Source organism: Hyperoodon ampullatus, assembly GCF_949752795.1.
Source record: "Hyperoodon ampullatus genome assembly, chromosome: 18".
NCBI classification, from domain to species: domain Eukaryota; kingdom Metazoa; phylum Chordata; class Mammalia; order Artiodactyla; family Ziphiidae; genus Hyperoodon; species Hyperoodon ampullatus.
In genome coordinates this window covers 27,882,486-27,899,386 of record NC_136931.1, presented here as the reverse complement: position 1 = coordinate 27,899,386, position 16,901 = coordinate 27,882,486, and the positions used below count along the sequence as shown (strand labels likewise).

Below are 16,901 nucleotides of genomic sequence, written 5' to 3'. Positions count from 1 at the left end.
ATGTCTAGGTCAGCTGCCAGCACATACACTAACCCCTTTGGGCAGGCAGAGGCCTGAGGACACAGCTTAGCCAGTGGATGATGGTACCTTGGAAAAAGGAACATGGACTGGGTTTTGGCCCTACTCACCTCTGCAGCCAGTGCATCCTTGTGCAGTACACAGCCTGCACAACTGTTTGTGGCAGGCATGGCCTCATTAAATGTTTTATTGCTATTTAAAATATTATTTTGTCTTTGAAATTATTATTGATTTTGAGTTTGTTCTTTTCATATTTTGAAGCCAATAATCTTTGAATAGGGTAGACTCACATTTTTGGAGACCCTTTGAGGTATAGGTCCTTGGAATGTGTGTGGGTCCTAGGCACTGGGCTCCTGTGTTCTGGGCCCAGAGCCTGCCCCTGGGCCCAGAGTCCCATCTGCAGTCTCTGCTTCCTCAGGTGCCCGTGGCGGGGACCCCCGGGAAGACTTCCGCTTCTGTGGCCAGCGGAACCAGACGCAGAACAGCAGCCTCCATTATAAGCGGACATCTGAGCTGCACATCTCCATCAAGAACACTGAGGAGGCCCTCACAGTCCATGCGCCCTTCCCTGGAGCCCATCTGGCTCCTAGGTCATTCCCTCATCCCAGGGGCCTCTACCACTTCTGCCTCTACTGGAACCGCCATGCTGGGAAATTGCATCTTCGCTACGGCAAGAGCGACTTCGTGCTGAGTAACCAAGCCTCTGACCTCCTGTGCTTCCGGCATCAGGAGAGCCTGGCCGAGGGGGCCCCACTGTTCGCCACCTCTGTCAGCTCCTGGTGGAGCCCCCAGAACACCAGTCTGCCCAGTGCAGCCGGCTTCATCTTCTCCTTCCACAGTAAGGCGACTTCCAGGCAGAAGGAACAGCTTGGCCGAAGGCCTGGAGGCGGGGAAGGCAAAATGCACAGCGGGGTTAAAGCAGACTGGGCCGAATGTCAGGTCAGGGAGCAGGGGCTCTGTCCGCAGGCAGTGGGGAGCCAGGGAAGGTGTCTGAGGAGTGGAAGAGTGTGATCCAAAGTGTGCTTTGGGGAGGTTTGTGGGAAGGTAGGGGTGAGGGCGGAGGGGCGAAGTGCCATCCAGCGGCTGCGGGGAAGGTCCAGGTAAAGGAAGATGAGGAGTGAACAGGGTGGGAGCAGAGAGAATGGAGAGACGGGACTGGAGGTCAGGAGGCGGAGGAAAAATTCTGCTTCATCAGCATCACCTAGATTGTTTATCCCCATTTCTCGGAGGAGAAACTGAGGCACAAAGTTGCACAGCTAGTGAGTGAGGGAGGCAGGATCTGAACCCAGCAGCTGACTGGCATAAGAGGATGAGGGCAGGGGTGCAGGGGAGAGCAAGAGGTCAGAGGTCAGGAAGCAGTGAGGCTGGAGGCTGACACTGAGGTGTGCAGACTATGTGTCTGGCTAGGGTGTGACAGGTGTGGTGTGGCCGCTGCCTTCTATTCAGTGCTGAGTGGGGGCAGGGAGGAGGGGGTGGACCGAAGGAGGTGGAGGCTCTGCTCAGGGTCTAGGATTTCCCTGATTCTGGGGCCTTTAAGGCAGCTCCAGTTTGGGGCAGGGCTGCCAGGTGTGGGGGCAAAGGGCATTGAATATGTTAGCAGCTCTGGCCCCTTGGAAATGCTGGGGGGTGGCAGCAGTGGGCCCAGGTGCTGCCCAGGGCAACAGACAGGGGCCGGGGCGGTAGATGGGGCTCCCCGCCCCCAGGCTGGGATTCTGACCCAACCTGGGAGGGTTTAGGGCAAAGTCAAGCATAGCTGCAAATTGACTTCCTGAAGAACAGATCTGGCCTGGTCTTATTTGGTCTGTAGAGAGTTTTTTGAAAACATGAGCCAGGGTTTTCAAATGACCTAAAAATCAGGCTTTCTGCCTTATAAATTCAGATGGGACCACGGGGCCTGCCTTCCTTGCTGGCATAGGGCATGCCCCCTTCCCACATGTCCTTCCTCCCATCTGCCTACCTCATCTGAGTCCCGTCTGAGCCCTAGAGGTGCCTGAGTCTGCAGCCCTTGGGTGCACGGTACCCAGGTGGAGGGCCTGGAGCCACCACACAAGCCCCCCACCCCCCCAGCTCCTCCTGAAGGGGGCCTGGCTGGCCCTGGGGAACTGGCCCTCCCAGCTCCCTGTGTGTGGTCAGAAGCATGTCTGGGTAGGTGTGTCCCAGCCTACCCTGCTGGGGCTGGAGTTGCTGGGGCCTCCACAGGACAGAGCCCCGTCTGGCTGGCTGCAGCTCTGAGTGACTTGGGGGAGTCAACTGCACCTCTTGGAGCCTCAGTTTCCTCCTCCATAAAATGGGGATAGAAGCTTTCAGAATCACAGGAGGATTAAATGAGTGTGCAATGAGTGTGGCCGGGCGCCTCATTCAACAGCCTTTGGTGGGTCTGTCCATCCCTCTCCCCCAGCTCCTCCCCTGAAGACCTCCCACAACGCCTCGGTGGACACATGTGAGCTGAAAAGGGACCTCCAGCGGCTCAGCCAGTTTCTGAAGCATCCCCAGAAGAGCTCAAGGAGACCCCCGTTCACCCCCGCGGGCCAGTAAGTGTGGGTCCCAGTGTGTGAGGGGGAAGGAGGAGGCATCCCCCAGACCCGGGCAGGGCAGGGCAGGGACCTGGAGTGGGCGGCTGTATGGAAACCTCCCCTGGGACTGGAATGTTCTCATCTTTCCATCTTCTCCGGGAGGAATTGGGATACAGCCTGGGAGGCCAAGCCCCTCCCCTGCCTGAGTCATTAAAAACGAATGTCGTGGCTTCCCTGGTGGCGCAGTGGTTGAGAGTCCACCTGCTGATGCAGGGGACACGGGTTCATGCCCCGGTCCGGGAGGATCCCACATGCTGCGGAGCGGCTGGGCCCGTGAGCCATGGCCGCTGAGCCTGTGCGTCCGGATCCTGTTGCTCCGCAACGGGAGAGGCCACAACAGTGAGAGGCCCGCGTACCGCAAAAAAAAAAAAAAAAATGTCACACCCACCAGCCCAAGTCAGCCGCACCCAAGCCCTCCTCTCCACCAATAAAGTGAAAAGGATTGACCCATTTTACAGCTCAGCAGACTGAGGCCCAGAGATGGGTAGGGCTGCTCCGTTGCACAAAGTGGGTCGGTCCAGGCAGAACTGGGCCCACAACCTGGTGGCCGAGTCCAAGGATAGGTCACCACCCCCCTCCTTCCCTGTTTGCTCTGACGCTCTGGCTTCCTCCCTGCCACCCCCGCAGGTCATTCTGTCTGCCCCACACTCTTTCCTGTGTATCTGCCTGAATCTCTCCTCTCCCTCTGTCTCCCTGCCTACTTGCCCGCCTGGATCCGCCCCTCACACCCAGCAGTCACCCACCCTCTCTCCCCACTGCCAGGCAGCTGCAGAGCCTGGAGTCGAAGCTGACCTCTGTGAGCTTCACAGGGGACACGGTGTCCTTTGAGGAAGATCTGGTCAACGCCACGGTGTGGAAGCTCCAGCCCACAGCCAGCCTCCAGGACCTGCACATCCACTCCCAGCGGGAGGTCAGGGGTCAGGATGGTGGCCAGGGCAGGAAGCAGATGTGGAGGCCATGAGCACTCCCCTCCTCTGGGCCTCCGGGAGCCAGATGTGTGCTGATGAGGAAGGCCTCAGGCCCAAAGACTACCTCAGTCAGCGGCTACCTGGTGGAACTGAGGACCCTTCCTGATACAGTGGTGGGGACAGAGGTGGGGAGGGACCTGGTCCCTGCACAGGGGGCTCCTGTGGCACATCCTTGTGGACAGACAACCAACACCAAAATGCCTGTGCCTGCAGCCCTCTTGTGAGCCTGCCCTTGGTGGGCCTAGTTGGGGGCAGAGGGCTACACACCCTGCCTTTCTTATCCCCCAGCACACCAGGGAGCCATAGGCAGGGTCAGTGTCTGAAGCCCAGACACCAGAATACCATGTGATTCTCCCAGGCCCATTTGCCCCTGGGGCCCTGGGCTCTAACGACAAGGTACCCCAGCCAGCGCTGGTGCCAGGGAAAGGAGGGGTGAGAAGGGCTGTCCTGAGTCAGGCCTGGCTTCCTGAAGGAGGTGGGCTTAGAGATGGTAGCGTCCAGGAAGGCATGTGCTGGGGGGATGTGGAGGGGATCTGGAGGTCCACCTCTGGCTGAGCCCCAGTGGGACTCTGGTCTGCAGGGGGAGCAGAGTGAGATCCTGGAGTACTCGGTGCTGCTGCCCCGCGAGCTCTTTCAGAAGACCAAGGGCCAGAGGCAGGAGGCTGAGAAGAGACTCCTCCTGGTGGACTTCAGCAGCCAAGCGCTGTTCCAGGTATGGGGCTGTCGTCCTCGGGCCCACCCCTGGGGGAAAGCAGCTTCTGTCTGACGGAGAGATGGAAGGGTAGGCATGGAGCCCAGCCCCTTCCTCCAAGAGTCCTTGTTAAAGTCAGAAATCGGACAGCAATGTGCAAATCTCCCTGGGAGATTTAGACCTGGGAGAGAGTTATTCTCACTATGGTGTAAATGACTACCCTTGCAAGAATTTTTTCCAGAGGGAGACTCAAAATCTGGGAGCAGTGTGCCAGGCAGAGACAGGAGTCTAGAAGGTCTGGGGAACTTCTGAGCTTTTCTTCTCAGTCCTGAGCCCCCTCCCTACCCTCTTCCCCCACCCCATATACCTAGGACAAGAATTCCAGCCAGGTCTTGGGGGAGAAGGTCTTGGGTATTGTCGTGCAGAACACCAAAGTAGCCAACCTCTCGGAGCCCATGGTGCTCACCTTCCAGCACCAGCCTCAGCCGGTGAGTGTGAACAAAGCAACCAAGGACACAAGGGTCCCCGTTGTCCATGTCCTCCTGTCCCCCTCTCTTCTGAATCACTTGTCTTTAACAAAATGATTGACTGGCTGAGGGCATCGGCCAGTCAGGTACAAAAGGGGTGGGGCCCTGGCACTGACTCCCTCAGCCTGGCTGGAAAGGAGTAGACTGTCGTGAGACCCACTCCCCTTCTTTCTTGTCCCTACAGAAGAATGTGACTCTACAGTGTGTATTCTGGGTTGAAGACCTGACATGTGAGTGTGGAGGGGCCTCTGAGCTGAGCAGGTACCTGGAGGCAGGTACCAGGGGGTCCTGGAAGGTGGGGGAGATGGAGTTAATCAAGGGGGGCTTCCTGGAGGAAGGTGGGCTTTGAAGAGGGAGTGACGGCAGGCTAGGGATCAGCTGAGGGGAGCAAAGGCTCAGAAGAGTGATGCAGTCGTGCATTTGTGGGGTAGAGTGGGGTGCTGGGGTGCTGGGCTTGATCTCAGAGCCCCATGCTGGCCCCTCCTCAGTGAGCAGCCCGGGGAGCTGGAGCGATGCGGGCTGTGAGACCATCAGGAGAGAGACGCAGACGTCCTGCCTCTGCAACCACCTGACCTACTTTGCAGTGCTGATGGTGCGTGGCCCCCTCCTTCCCTGCTCCCATACACAGGCCGGGTTCTTGCTGTGTGGCTGCCACTTCTCACATAGATGTCATCCATTCCTCACAACAAGCCCCGAGGTGACTCCTGTTGTTGTCCCATTTTATAGATAGGGAAACTGAGGCTCAGAGAGGTTAGGCAGTTTACTTAAGTTCACACAGCTAGTAGTAAGTAAAAGAGCTGGTGTCTAAAGCCCTTGTTCTTTATTTCCAAATTTTGGTGCATGATAAAAATGCAGGTTCCTGGTCCTAACCTAGGATTCTGATTCCACAGGGCTGGGGTGGGGCCAGGAGTATGTTTCTAAAGAGCCCTCAAGGGGATGCTGAGGCCCAGTGTGAGGCCCTTGTGATGGACTTCAGTGCCCCCAAGATCTCAGAAGCTTTGTGTCCTAGGCTCATTCTCCCCAAATCTTAGGACCCTAGCATCTGAGGGACCGGAGTGGTCTTCCAGCTCTCTTGGCGTGGCGAGCTCACTGCCTCCCAGGAAACTTATTTCTGTTTTGAATGCTACAGAAAAATAATTAGTGCCAGGACAGAAAAGGGATTCTCTGGTGGAGGGTTCTTAACCTTGGTGGGACAGGGATCCATTTGAGAATGTGGTGAAAAATGCACTCATGGGACCACACTCTGCTCAGTTTGTGGGGCAGGTGTGGTTCATAGACGCCCAAGGCCGTCCAGGGACCACGGGTTAGACCTCCATCTGGGCAAACCCTCAGTGTCGAGTTGGGGGCACTGAGGCCAGCCCTGCCCTGCCTCGTGGATCCAGGTTACCTCTGCGGAGGTGGACGCCATACACAAGCACTACCTGACCGTCCTCTCCTACGTGGGCTGTGTCATCTCCGCCGTGGCCTGCGTCCTCACCATCGCTGCCTACCTCTGCTCTAGGTAGGACCTGGGAGCAAGAGGGAAGGGGGCAGGGAGAACCTCCATTCCAGGCCCCCGGGCTGGGACCCCACAATGAGGGAGACCCACCCTGGAGATTGGCCTGACTGACCCCGAAACGTGTGTATAGTCGTGGAAGCCCTGGGAGGTGCAGCCAGCTGACCCCCAGGGGTGGCATTTCCTGCTCAGATCTGTGGTGTTTGGGTAACATAGCATTTCCAGTTTACATTAACTGCCAGCATTTAAAATTGGGAGAGTTGACATAAGAATCTAGATTCCTGTCTTTGAATAGCCAGATGTGATACCGCTGGGGGCACATGATAATATGACAGTGATGGTAATGATAATGGTGAACACTTACATCAAGCGGCCCACATGCCACACACTGTTCTAAGTGCTTTACATGCGTGAACTTGGTTCATCCTCACAAGGGCCCTATGGAAGAGTGCTCAGAGAGAGTAAGTGACTTGACTGAGGTCACACAGCAGGGAAGTGGTAGAAGCAGGCTGGCTCCAGGCCCACAAGGCCCGGGTTAGCAGAGCTGCCTGGCAGTGGCCTCTGTGGACAGGTAGAGCCTCCAGATTTTTCTCCAGCCCCTGTTCCCTAGTGCCTGTTTTGAGGCCCGACCCCCTGGCTCCATGGAGGTGTGTGTCACCCCAGTCGTTTGGGTGCCTGCTGAGAGAAGGGGCCGCCTTCAGTGGAGTGATGAACACCTCCACCCACCCTCAGACCGGCTGTGTGTGGGCTCTGGATTGTCAGTGCTGGGCTTGGCCTAAACTGAGGTCCACCTGTAGTTGGGCCCTGGACCCGTCCGGGTAGAAGGGAGACATCCTTAGTTCTACTGTAGAATGAAGACTCTTGGAGTGTGCTCACTGTCCTTGCGGGGACCGGGGAGGGTAGAGCCGTGTGAAGGCGTGGCCACAGCCGCACACGTGGTGGGGCTGGAGCAGGCGATGAGGAGGGATGGCTGGCAGGCTGAGTGGAGAGCTGGGGGTGAGGGCACAAGCCCCTCCCAGCACCTGCCCATTGATCACAAAAGTGCCCCAGGACAAAGGGACAGGAACCCTTAGGGACTGAGCACCTTATCTGTGCCAGATGCTTTGTATCAGTGTAACCCTCACCCCAACCCTGTGAGGGGGGCCGTCCTCCCACTTCACAGATGAGTAAACTGAGGGTGAGGGGGATGGGGCCAGCCTAAGGTGGTGCCTCAAGTTAGGGGGTAGGGTGGGCATGGGGATCCAGGATGGTAGGTGTTCTTCTGCACTCTCTGGAGCAGGCAGTGGAGGATGCCAGGCAGACAGAAAGGCTGGGGACAGGAAGGCTGACAGTGCCCTGTACCACACAGTATCTTGGGATGGGAGCAGGACGTGCACACGCAGACTTGCAAACTCAAGGACACAGGCCACACAGCATGGGCTCACAGATGCACAGTAGTGCAGACAGACAGGCAGACACAGAACATGGGTGGCATGGATTCTCCAAAACAGCAAAAAATCCAGTCTTTCCCTTCTGACTTTGGGAGCATCTGGTTGATGGTAGTGGCTGATTTGTCTTCCTCACTGTGCTTGGTTAAATCTGCCATTAAATGCACACACGGTGCCTGAGCCTGTGGGTGTTGGACACATGGAAGGTACACGGGGACAGAGCCTAGCTGTAGCCACGGGAGGCCGCGCGCGCACGTGTGTGTGTGTGCGTGTGTGCGTGTGTGCGTGCGCAGGCAGCCTGGGAAGGCTGCCTGGAGGAGGAGGGGTGGGCGGGCACACCTCCCACCTCCCACCTCCCACCTCCCACCTCCCACCTCCCGCCTCCCTGCCTCCCTGCCTCCCTGCCTTCCCACCTCCCACCTCCCACCTCCCACCTTCCACCTCCCACCTCCCACCTCCCTGCCTTCCCACGCTGGCCACAAGAGTGACCCTGCCTGCCGCACCTCCACCCTCACCTGTGCAGGAGGAAGTCTAGGGATTACACCATCAAGGTGCACATGAACCTGCTGCTGGCCGTCTTCCTGCTGGATGTGAGCTTCCTGCTCAGTGAGCCGGTGGCCCTGGCAGGCTCCGAGGCTGCCTGCCGCGCCAGCGCCATCTTTCTGCACTTCTCCCTGCTTGCCTGCCTCTCCTGGATGGGCCTCGAGGGCTACAACCTCTACCGACTCGTGGTCGAGGTCTTCGGCACCTATGTGCCAGGCTACCTGCTCAAGCTGGGCATCGTGGGCTGGGGTAAGTTGGTGGAGGGGGACCTGCGTTTTCCTCTTGGTTTCTGGCAAAACATGGGCACTTGGTTCCACTTCTCCACCTACCCCTCTGACTATTCCCTCACTGCTTCCTTCACTCACCCGTCCTCAGGGGTTGTTTACCTTGGCTAGGTCAAGGTCCTCTTTAGGAAGATGAGGTGATGAGCCCTGTCCCCAAGAAACGCTTACATATTCTCTACATCTCTCACTCTTTTACAAGTGGGGTTTGCAGACGGAGCCACCATGTATGGATGTGCAGGTTGTGCACTGCTCAAAGGCACCCAGTTGTGGATGAGTGGGGCCGTAATTCAGTCCTCACCTGATTCACCCAGGCTCGTGGTGGCCCTGCCTGTGGATCCCCATGAACCTCAGGTAACGGGTTCCCCGTGGCTCTGGTATTTGTTCTTGGCCAACAGCAACCCAATTCACCTGTGGCCCAGACCTCTCTTTTGTCAGACCTGGAGGCCCAGGGGCACACACCACAAGTCCTTGAACATTGCACAGGCCCACCAACCTCCACATGTCCCCGACCCCAACTTGCTGCTCCTCCCGTGTTTCTCATTTGGCCCTTTCTTGGTTCGCTTCATTGATTTACATGAAATTCCTTCAGAGTTGGTTCTTTGTCAAAATCCAGGCGTTTGGTGGTGGGCAACCCTTCCAGGGAGCTCTCAATCTCCACCTCATGGACAAGGTCAAGGCCCAGGGCAGACATCCCCTCGGGGTATAACTCTAGATGTCCCCTGTTGAACTGTCCTCCACCCCACCAATGTCCTATCTGCTCCTCCAGTCTCTCCTTGTGACAGCCAGCCCCTCAGCAGGGAACTGCAGGCCCTTTCCCCTGGGGGGCCCCAGGATGCTGAGGGTGCAGGGGTAAGGTCAGGGGAGATGGGCTCCCTTTATGAGAAACCAGAACTGGAAAGGAGAAGGGTGGGTCCGAGCTTGGAGGACCTGCCCCAGATGGGGCTGGGTAAGCTCTGGGACCACAGGTCTGAGAGGAAGTCTCACCAGAGGGAAGGGGAGGGCAGGCCTCAGAGGGTGGGAGATGGAGCTCCATGCTTTGTTGCCCACAGGCTTCCCCATCTTCCTGGTGACGTTGGTGGCACTGGTGGATGTGAACAACTATGGCCCCATCATCCTAGCTGTGCACAGGACCCCAGAGAGTGTCATCTACCCTTCCATGTGAGTGCCTTGTGCAGTGGGGGCAGGAAGGTGGGCCTCATGGTGCAGAGGTCAGAGAGTAGCCTGGGCCCAGGTCACGCTGACCAGGAGACTGCTGGGTGCCAAGCTGCTGGGGGTATTGGGGTGACCCTTTCCTCAGGGAGGGTGAGAACGGGCCTGGATCTGCCAGTCACTTGCCAGATGACCGTGCACAGGTCCTAGCCCCTCTCTGGGCCTCATTTTCCCCACTTGCAAGTGGGAGTATGGGTTGGAGAGCTGAGCCTCCAGCATGTTCCTTTGCTGCACCCTTCTATCTTCTTCCCCATGGAAAAATGGAAAGGCTGAGGCCCAGAGAAGGCAGGAATCCACACCACACTGCTCAAAGGCACCCAGCTGGGGGATGAGTGGGGCTGAAATCCAGTCCTCTTCTACTCACCTAATTCACCCAGGCTGGTGGTGGCCTGGCCTGTGTGTCCCCCTGAACCAGACTAGAATCCAGGGCTCCTGAGCCCTAAGCTAGGAAGGAACCCTTTCCATTCCTTCAATGTTTTGAAAATTTCAGTTTTTTACATCATGACCTTGTGATTTTTGCCTCACTTTGTGCCATCTGTATTATTATTTGATTAATTTTTTCTTTAAATCATCTGGCTTGTTAAATGTATTTTTAAAAAAATTGTATCAACTATAAATGGGAAATAAGCATTACTTGTCATAAACAGTGAGTAGTCATGAAAGCAAACACAGGAACAAGGAAACCCTGGTTTCCTAAAAGTCTGGCTTTTTTTTGAAAAGGGAGACTAGCAAGTGTTAGAAGTGTTAAAAACGTTTTAGGGGGCTTCCCTGGTGGCGCAGTGGTTGAGAGTCCACCTGCCGAAGCAGGGGACATGGGTTTGTGCCCCGGTCTGGGAAGATCCCACATGCCGCGGAGTGGCTGGGCCCGTGCGCCATGGCCGCTGAGCCTGCACGTCTGGAGCCTGTGCTCCGCAACGGGAGAGGCCACAACAGTGAGAGGCCCCCGTACTGCAAAAAAAAAAAAAAAAAGTTTTAGGGCCAAATTAAGTCTTTCTCTTGACTACAGAGAAGGAATAAAGGAGAGTGACTTTTTGGCCCTTGAGTGAGTGGTATTTAAAACAGCTGCCCTGTACTCGGGCTCACTATGGTGCTTGCCCATGGCCCAGGAAGCACCGTGCCAGCCCAGCCTTGCAATGAGCCTTCGTGCCCTTGCCCACAGGTGCTGGATCCGGGACTCCTTGGTCAGCCACGTCACCAACCTGGGCCTCTTCAGCCTGGTGTTTCTGTTCAACATGGCCATGCTGGGCACGATGGTGGTGCAGATCCTGCGGCTGCGCCCACACGCCCAGAAGTGGCCCCACGTGCTGACCCTGCTGGGTCTCAGTCTGGTCCTCGGCCTGCCCTGGGCCTTGGTCTTCTTCTCCTTTGCTTCTGGCACCTTCCAGCTTGTGGTCCTCTACTTTTTCAGTGTCATCACCTCCTTCCAAGGTAGGCATGGAGAAAACCCCACCCCCTGGCCCAGGCAGGGTGCCCATACATAGAGAACAGACCAGGGAAGGGATGACCCAGATGACCTGAAGGGCCTTCTTTGGACCTCAGCCTTCCCATTCGTAAAATGGGGGCATCCAGGCCATAGTTGACAAGTCTTTATTGAGTACTTATAATGTACAGGCCCTGTGTTAAGCCCTAGTGCTGTAGTTGTGAACTGGTCAGGCAAGGGCCTTGCTTCCACAGAGCTCATCTCTACTGGGAAGACCAAGTGTGGCAAGCAAGGTCACAGACATCAAAGGGCATCTAGGCGAGGAGGGAAGTAATAGTGGGTAATGTGATGGACAGTCTGAGCTTGGGTGGGGGACACCTGGGGGAGGGAGGCCTCTCTGTAGAGGAGACGTTTGAAGACAACAGAAGGATCCAGCCATGGAGCGATCAAGGGCCCGTCACTCCAAGTGTGTTTCTCAGACCAGCAGCTTCAGCATTGTCAGGAACTTGTTACAAACACAGACTCCGGCCCACCCCAGACCTGCTGAGTCAGAATCCTCCTTGTAACAGGTGCCCAGGGGATGCAGTGCACGTTACAGGCTGAGGAGACCTGGTCTAGGGGTGGAGTGCTCCAGGCAGAGGGAGAAGCATGAGCAAAGGTCCTGAGGCTAGAACTAGGTTATGTGTTGGAAGAAGAGTGAGGAGGAACAGGGCTAAGGAGTAGTGAGTGGGGGGAGGGGGACGGGGGGAGGGGAGAGGAGCAGACGGGCTGGATCAGGAGGGCCTGGCTGGATGCCATCAGGGTCCCTTCCTGCTCCCCCACATCTCACACATACACACACACACATATACACACACACCTACCTTTGTTCTCGGCCATGCTGGGTAGGGAGGAGGACTTGGGCAGGAAAACAGGGAAGGCAGGTCCTCCATGGGGTCCCCATGCAGTGGGAGTGGTGTGTGAGGGAGGTGAGTCTTTGTTTTCTCATCTGTGAAGTGGACTCTGTAGGGATTATAAGTGTTGCCCATAAATTCACACATTTACTGAGCTATTAATAAATCACAGTATTATGATTTGGGGAGGAGCATATCACGTGGTACTTAAGCAGGTGGGCTCTGGAGCCTGACCACTGCTGCTTGACTCCTGGCTCAGCCAAGCCCCTTATCTTCATAGGCCTCAGTCTCCTCATTTGTAACATAGAATAGTAATGATGAGGTCTGATCTCAAGGAACATGGAGAGAATAAAGTGAGATGATGTACAGGGCATTGCCCAGTGCCTGGCGCATAGTAGGTGCTCCTGGGATCACATCGGTGTGGGGAACCTGTGCAGGGAGGAGGGGCGGGGCCAGATCTGGGTCAAAGGAAGGGAGTGGGGTTGGGCTGGGGCTGCCCCCAGCCTCTGAGCCCTGTGCCCCCACAGGCTTCCTCATCTTCCTCTGGTACTGGTCCATGCGCCTGCAGGCCCGGGGTGGGCCCTCCCCTCTGAAGAGCAGCTCGGACAGTACCAGGCTCCCAATCAGCTCGGGCAGCACCTCGTCCAGCCGCATCTAGGCCGCCAGCCCCCCGCCGATGTGAGGAAGCAGAGTTGCGGTCTCTCTTCACTGCTGCTTGCGGCCCCTGCAGCCAGGCCAAGCTAGCCGGAGACTTGAGAAGGCCCAAGGACCTCAGAAGGATGGGTCTGTTGCCATGGCAGCCAGACTCCCAAGCTGGGCCTTCTGAATTGGCCGGGGGGTTACTTGCCTCTTGGGTCCAGCTCAGGGGGCTCAGGAATGGGACTGAAGGCTGGTCTTAATGCACCACCACTGGACTGGCCCTCATGGCTGGAATCTGCAGGCCTTGGACCTTGGAGGCTGGTAGCATCCTTGGCCCTGTGGCCCAGCCCAGGACAGGAATGTGCCATAGCTGTTCTGTCTCTGATGATCACCATGAGGGCACTCTGTAGCCCCTGTCATTTTAATCTAAGGATGGCCCACAGGGAAGATGAGTTGGGGCAGAGCTTCGAGCCAGACCCTTGAGCCAGACCCCTGGAGGAGGAGCACTCCCTCCCTGGAGCATAATGACAGCCCAGGGAGGGAGCTGTGCTGTCGTTATGCTGGCCCTCTGAGCCCAGGGACGTCACCCTTTGTCAGCCTCCCCAGCCCTCCCTCTCCCCTTCCTGGTCCTCCCTCTCCTTGGACCTCCTTAGCCTTCCACTCACAGCCCGGAGTCCCCAGTTCCAATGCTGGATTTTGGGTAGTGGTTCCCAAGAGCTACCTGGTGCCTGCTGTAAACCTTTATCTACTGCATGGGCGTTTGCCTGCCCCTGACTTGGCTTAGTATAAACGTTCTGGGCTGGGCTAGGCCCATCTTCCCATCTGAGCCTCTCCACAGCTGCATCACCCTAGCTCACCACTGCCAAGCCGACACCTCACAGGGGCCCGCAGCCTCTCCCGAAGCCCTCTTGTGGCAAGAACTGTGGAACGTAGCAGTCCAAATTTGTTTCCACCCCAGCATTCCAAAGCCTGAGACACGCCTCCCCTGGTGATGCTTGTAGAGCCTGACATGCTCCGTAGAACCCCTGCAGACGATCTCGAGCACACCTCGCAGCCCATCACGGTTAATTCTGTTGGACACAGGTGGCCAGATCTGGTCGCTTCCCCTGCGAGCTCTCAGTCTAATGTGGGAGGCATGCATGAGACAAGAACTCTTAGAGGTACAGGCACAGAGTTGGGGGAGCCCTCATTCCTGGCTGGGACTCCAGGAAGGCTTCCTGTAGGAGGCAGCATTTGATCTGGCTCTCAGCCTTAAAGATGGGGAGGATTTTCTTTGTAATTACCAGTTCATTTGTCTTTTCATATTAAAAAGAAGTACATGTCCATCGTAGAGAATTTGGAAGCTGTAGAAGAGTACGTAGAAAAAATAAAGATCAGCTGTTATCGCCTAACCAACCGCGGCAAGAATTTCCTTCTGAGCTTTTTTCTGTGCTTCTCTTAAGAATCAATGATAAAAAACACGTGGGGGCCAATCAGGAAACATGAACAAGAGAAGAGGGCCACGTGTGAAAGACATCTGCTGGAAACGTTGTCAGGGCACAGGTTGGGGGAGGAATGGCAACTGGGTGTCAGTGCTGGGGGAGCTGCGCGTGGTCTGTGGTGAACTGAAGGTTACGAGCCCCACACAGAGAATGCAGCTGCTGCTCCGCTGCAGCCGGTCGCCAACTCCGAGGGATGAAGGCCCGTGTAGCCAGACTGCCTGCCTTTTATGACAAATAAGAAATCCAGATGGTGCTGGTGTAAAATCCCCTGATTTAAAAAACTTGGCTACTCCAAAGTATTCTCTGGTCAAAGAAATCAAGTCTGAGGGCTGAATTCAGCCCTTGGCCGGTCGTGGGACCTGTGTAACCAGTTTATTGACCGGTGTGAAGTGGATGGGCTGCAAGAATGAAATGACTGGGCTTTTCTGCCATCACTGCCTTCAAACTTGTCCTGGCAAATTTCCCCTCTCCATCCTGTGACACAGGTGAGGCAGGTCAAATAAGTTTCTGTCCCCCTTCAGTTATGGGAGCAGTCTTGTTCCATCACGGCTCTCTGTGTCCGGGTCTAAAGGTCCAGCCCAGGCTCACACCCGAGACTTCGCCCCTGCAGTCTCCTCCCTCCTCTCCTGGCTGCTCCGGGGGGAGCGCAGGCTGGGGAAAGAGGCAACTCTCTGGAGTTGGACGGGAGGGGTGTGAAGGGCCTTGGTGGCTAGGAGTGGGCTGGCAGTGGTGTGATGAGCGTGAATGTGGGATCTTTGGGGACCTGCAGGGACCTTGGCACGTGGGAACCCCCTGCCCCTGCCTCTCTCCCAACCCCTCCTCCTGCTGCTTCCATTGGCCTCTGCCTCCACCTTCTCCAGGTGGTGGGCTCCTCTTGTGCCCCAACCCCTGAGGACAGAGGACAAACCTTCCCCACAGTGTCCCGGTTGAGCAGCTGGGTGGGATCAGAGCCAGCTCTGCTCTCAGAGACCTCTCTCGGGTCTCTTGGACCTCCATCACTTGGCTAGACCTGAGGGGATACCTCCCCCATCCTCAGAGAGGGAAGGAAGGGACCCAGCCCCCTCCCCCGGGCAGGTGGGACTCCCCTCAAATTCTCCCACTTCAAAGAACTCTCTTGACACCTGGTTTCTGTTTCCGAGGGCAGCTCAGGTAGTGGGGCTGGGGTGCTGGGTCGGCTCCCATCCTCTCGTGACCCGCCCTGCATGGGCCACCTGACAGCTCCGTGGTGCTCCTTGACCCTGATGGTTCTTATCATGCGCTTCTCTGGGCTGTGGGACTTTGGACAATAGGACCACTCTTCCCACCAGGACGTGGCCAGGTTTGTTTCCCCTTTGGAGTGGGAAATGGATTGGAGTGGCCAGGGTGTGAGTGCTGGCCAGGCCTGGCCAGAATACTGGAGGCCTCGCACCTGGAGACAGGTGCCCACCTGGAGCCGTGTGGACAAGCTGGGGGTGGGAGGTGGCAGAAGGGGAAGGCTTCCCCTGGACTTTAGCGGTCCCAGGGCTCCAAGTGGCCCCAGGCCAATCCCCAGCCCCCGTGGGGCCCAGGAGAGGTGGCCCTCCCTCTGGCTCTGCCGGACCCTCCCTTGCCACTTTGCCAGTCCCCGGTCCTGTCTTCTCAGGTGTGCTGCACACGATCTGGGGCCTGGTCTGCAGGTCTCCAGGCTCTTCTTTACAGACAGGCATCCATGAGCCCCTCTGGAGGGCCCAGGGGCTGGGTGGGTCTCCAGTGGTGGGCCTAGCAGATCACAGTTCACAAAGCCGTCCACCCTCTCCCCTTGCCAGGACATGCGGCTGGGTGGGAGGAGGGGCATTCACCCTCCCAGCCTGCCCTGCAGAGGAAGTGCCTGGGGCCCATGTCAGATTCCCACCTGCCGCCCAGGCCCCATGAGTGGCCCTGACCCTCCCCAGGCCCAGAGGGCCTAGCAGGAGACTGAGTCCTGTCTGGACACTGTGTGGGAGGAAGGGGAAATAGAGGCCAGTCAGGGCTGGGCGGGTCCCCATTAGACCCCAGGGTGAGGCAGGGCCAGCTCTGACCGTGTGGCCCCGAGAGCGGATGCTGGTGATGATGTACTTCCGTGGCGGAGCGCCCTTCACCTTCTGATCTCGATAGCCAGCCAAGGGCCCTGGCCTCATCCACGTGGCTTCCTAGGGGCCACCACAGTGGGGGCCTCGGTGGTCAGCCCTTCCCCTGCCTACATACTGCACCCCATATGTGTTTGCTGCCTCACTTCCCGTCTGGGCCACCCGTGACCCGCTGGTGATGGTGATGGTAATTTCACCATCATGATAATCATGATAGTGATAATAATGGCCACGCCCACTGACTGAGCAATTCCACAGGCATCGTCGCATGAGTTCTCCCCATGCCTCGTGAGAAACTTGCCTCCTTAGCAGAGGTCGGCTCACGCAAACTCGGGCCGCCAGGAAGTGGCCAGGACAGATGTCAGCCCAGGCCCGACCAACCCCCAGGGCCCGTGCTCCTGTCCCCCGCCATCCTGCCCCTCCTGTTATTCAGTCAGCTGGGTGGGTGGGTGGGGCCTCCAGGCCTGACTCCTCCTCTCCTCCCAGGACCCCAGCAGGCGTGGGCTTGAGCCTGGTCTTGTTCAAATCACAGGCATGAATGAGGGAGTGCGAACACTCCACATCTTCGTCCTCATCCCTATAGCCAGGCCGTGCGCCCGGCACGCTACCCTCTTCTCAAACCCCAACACAGCCCTAGGGGGCAGCCGCA

General features: G+C 57.3%; 1 protein-coding gene across 1 annotated transcript in view; it reads left to right on the top strand.

Moving 5' to 3' along the window:
- The window catches only part of ADGRG1 (adhesion G protein-coupled receptor G1), a gene marked incomplete at its 3' end in the record, with an annotated part of 31,790 nt that extends 19,084 nt beyond the window's left edge, over positions 1–12,706 (top strand). The window contains exons 3-14 of the mRNA XM_079723724.1: positions 437–856; positions 2,417–2,549; positions 3,354–3,501; positions 4,140–4,271; positions 4,622–4,738; positions 4,962–5,007; positions 5,266–5,369; positions 6,160–6,278; positions 8,223–8,491; positions 9,576–9,684; positions 10,895–11,163; positions 12,576–12,706. Of these exons, the coding sequence (XP_079579850.1) occupies positions 437–856; positions 2,417–2,549; positions 3,354–3,501; positions 4,140–4,271; positions 4,622–4,738; positions 4,962–5,007; positions 5,266–5,369; positions 6,160–6,278; positions 8,223–8,491; positions 9,576–9,684; positions 10,895–11,163; positions 12,576–12,706 (1,997 nt within the window). The remainder of the gene's footprint in view (positions 1–436; positions 857–2,416; positions 2,550–3,353; positions 3,502–4,139; positions 4,272–4,621; positions 4,739–4,961; positions 5,008–5,265; positions 5,370–6,159; positions 6,279–8,222; positions 8,492–9,575; positions 9,685–10,894; positions 11,164–12,575) is intronic.
- Between the last annotated feature and the right edge of the window lie 4,195 nt (positions 12,707–16,901).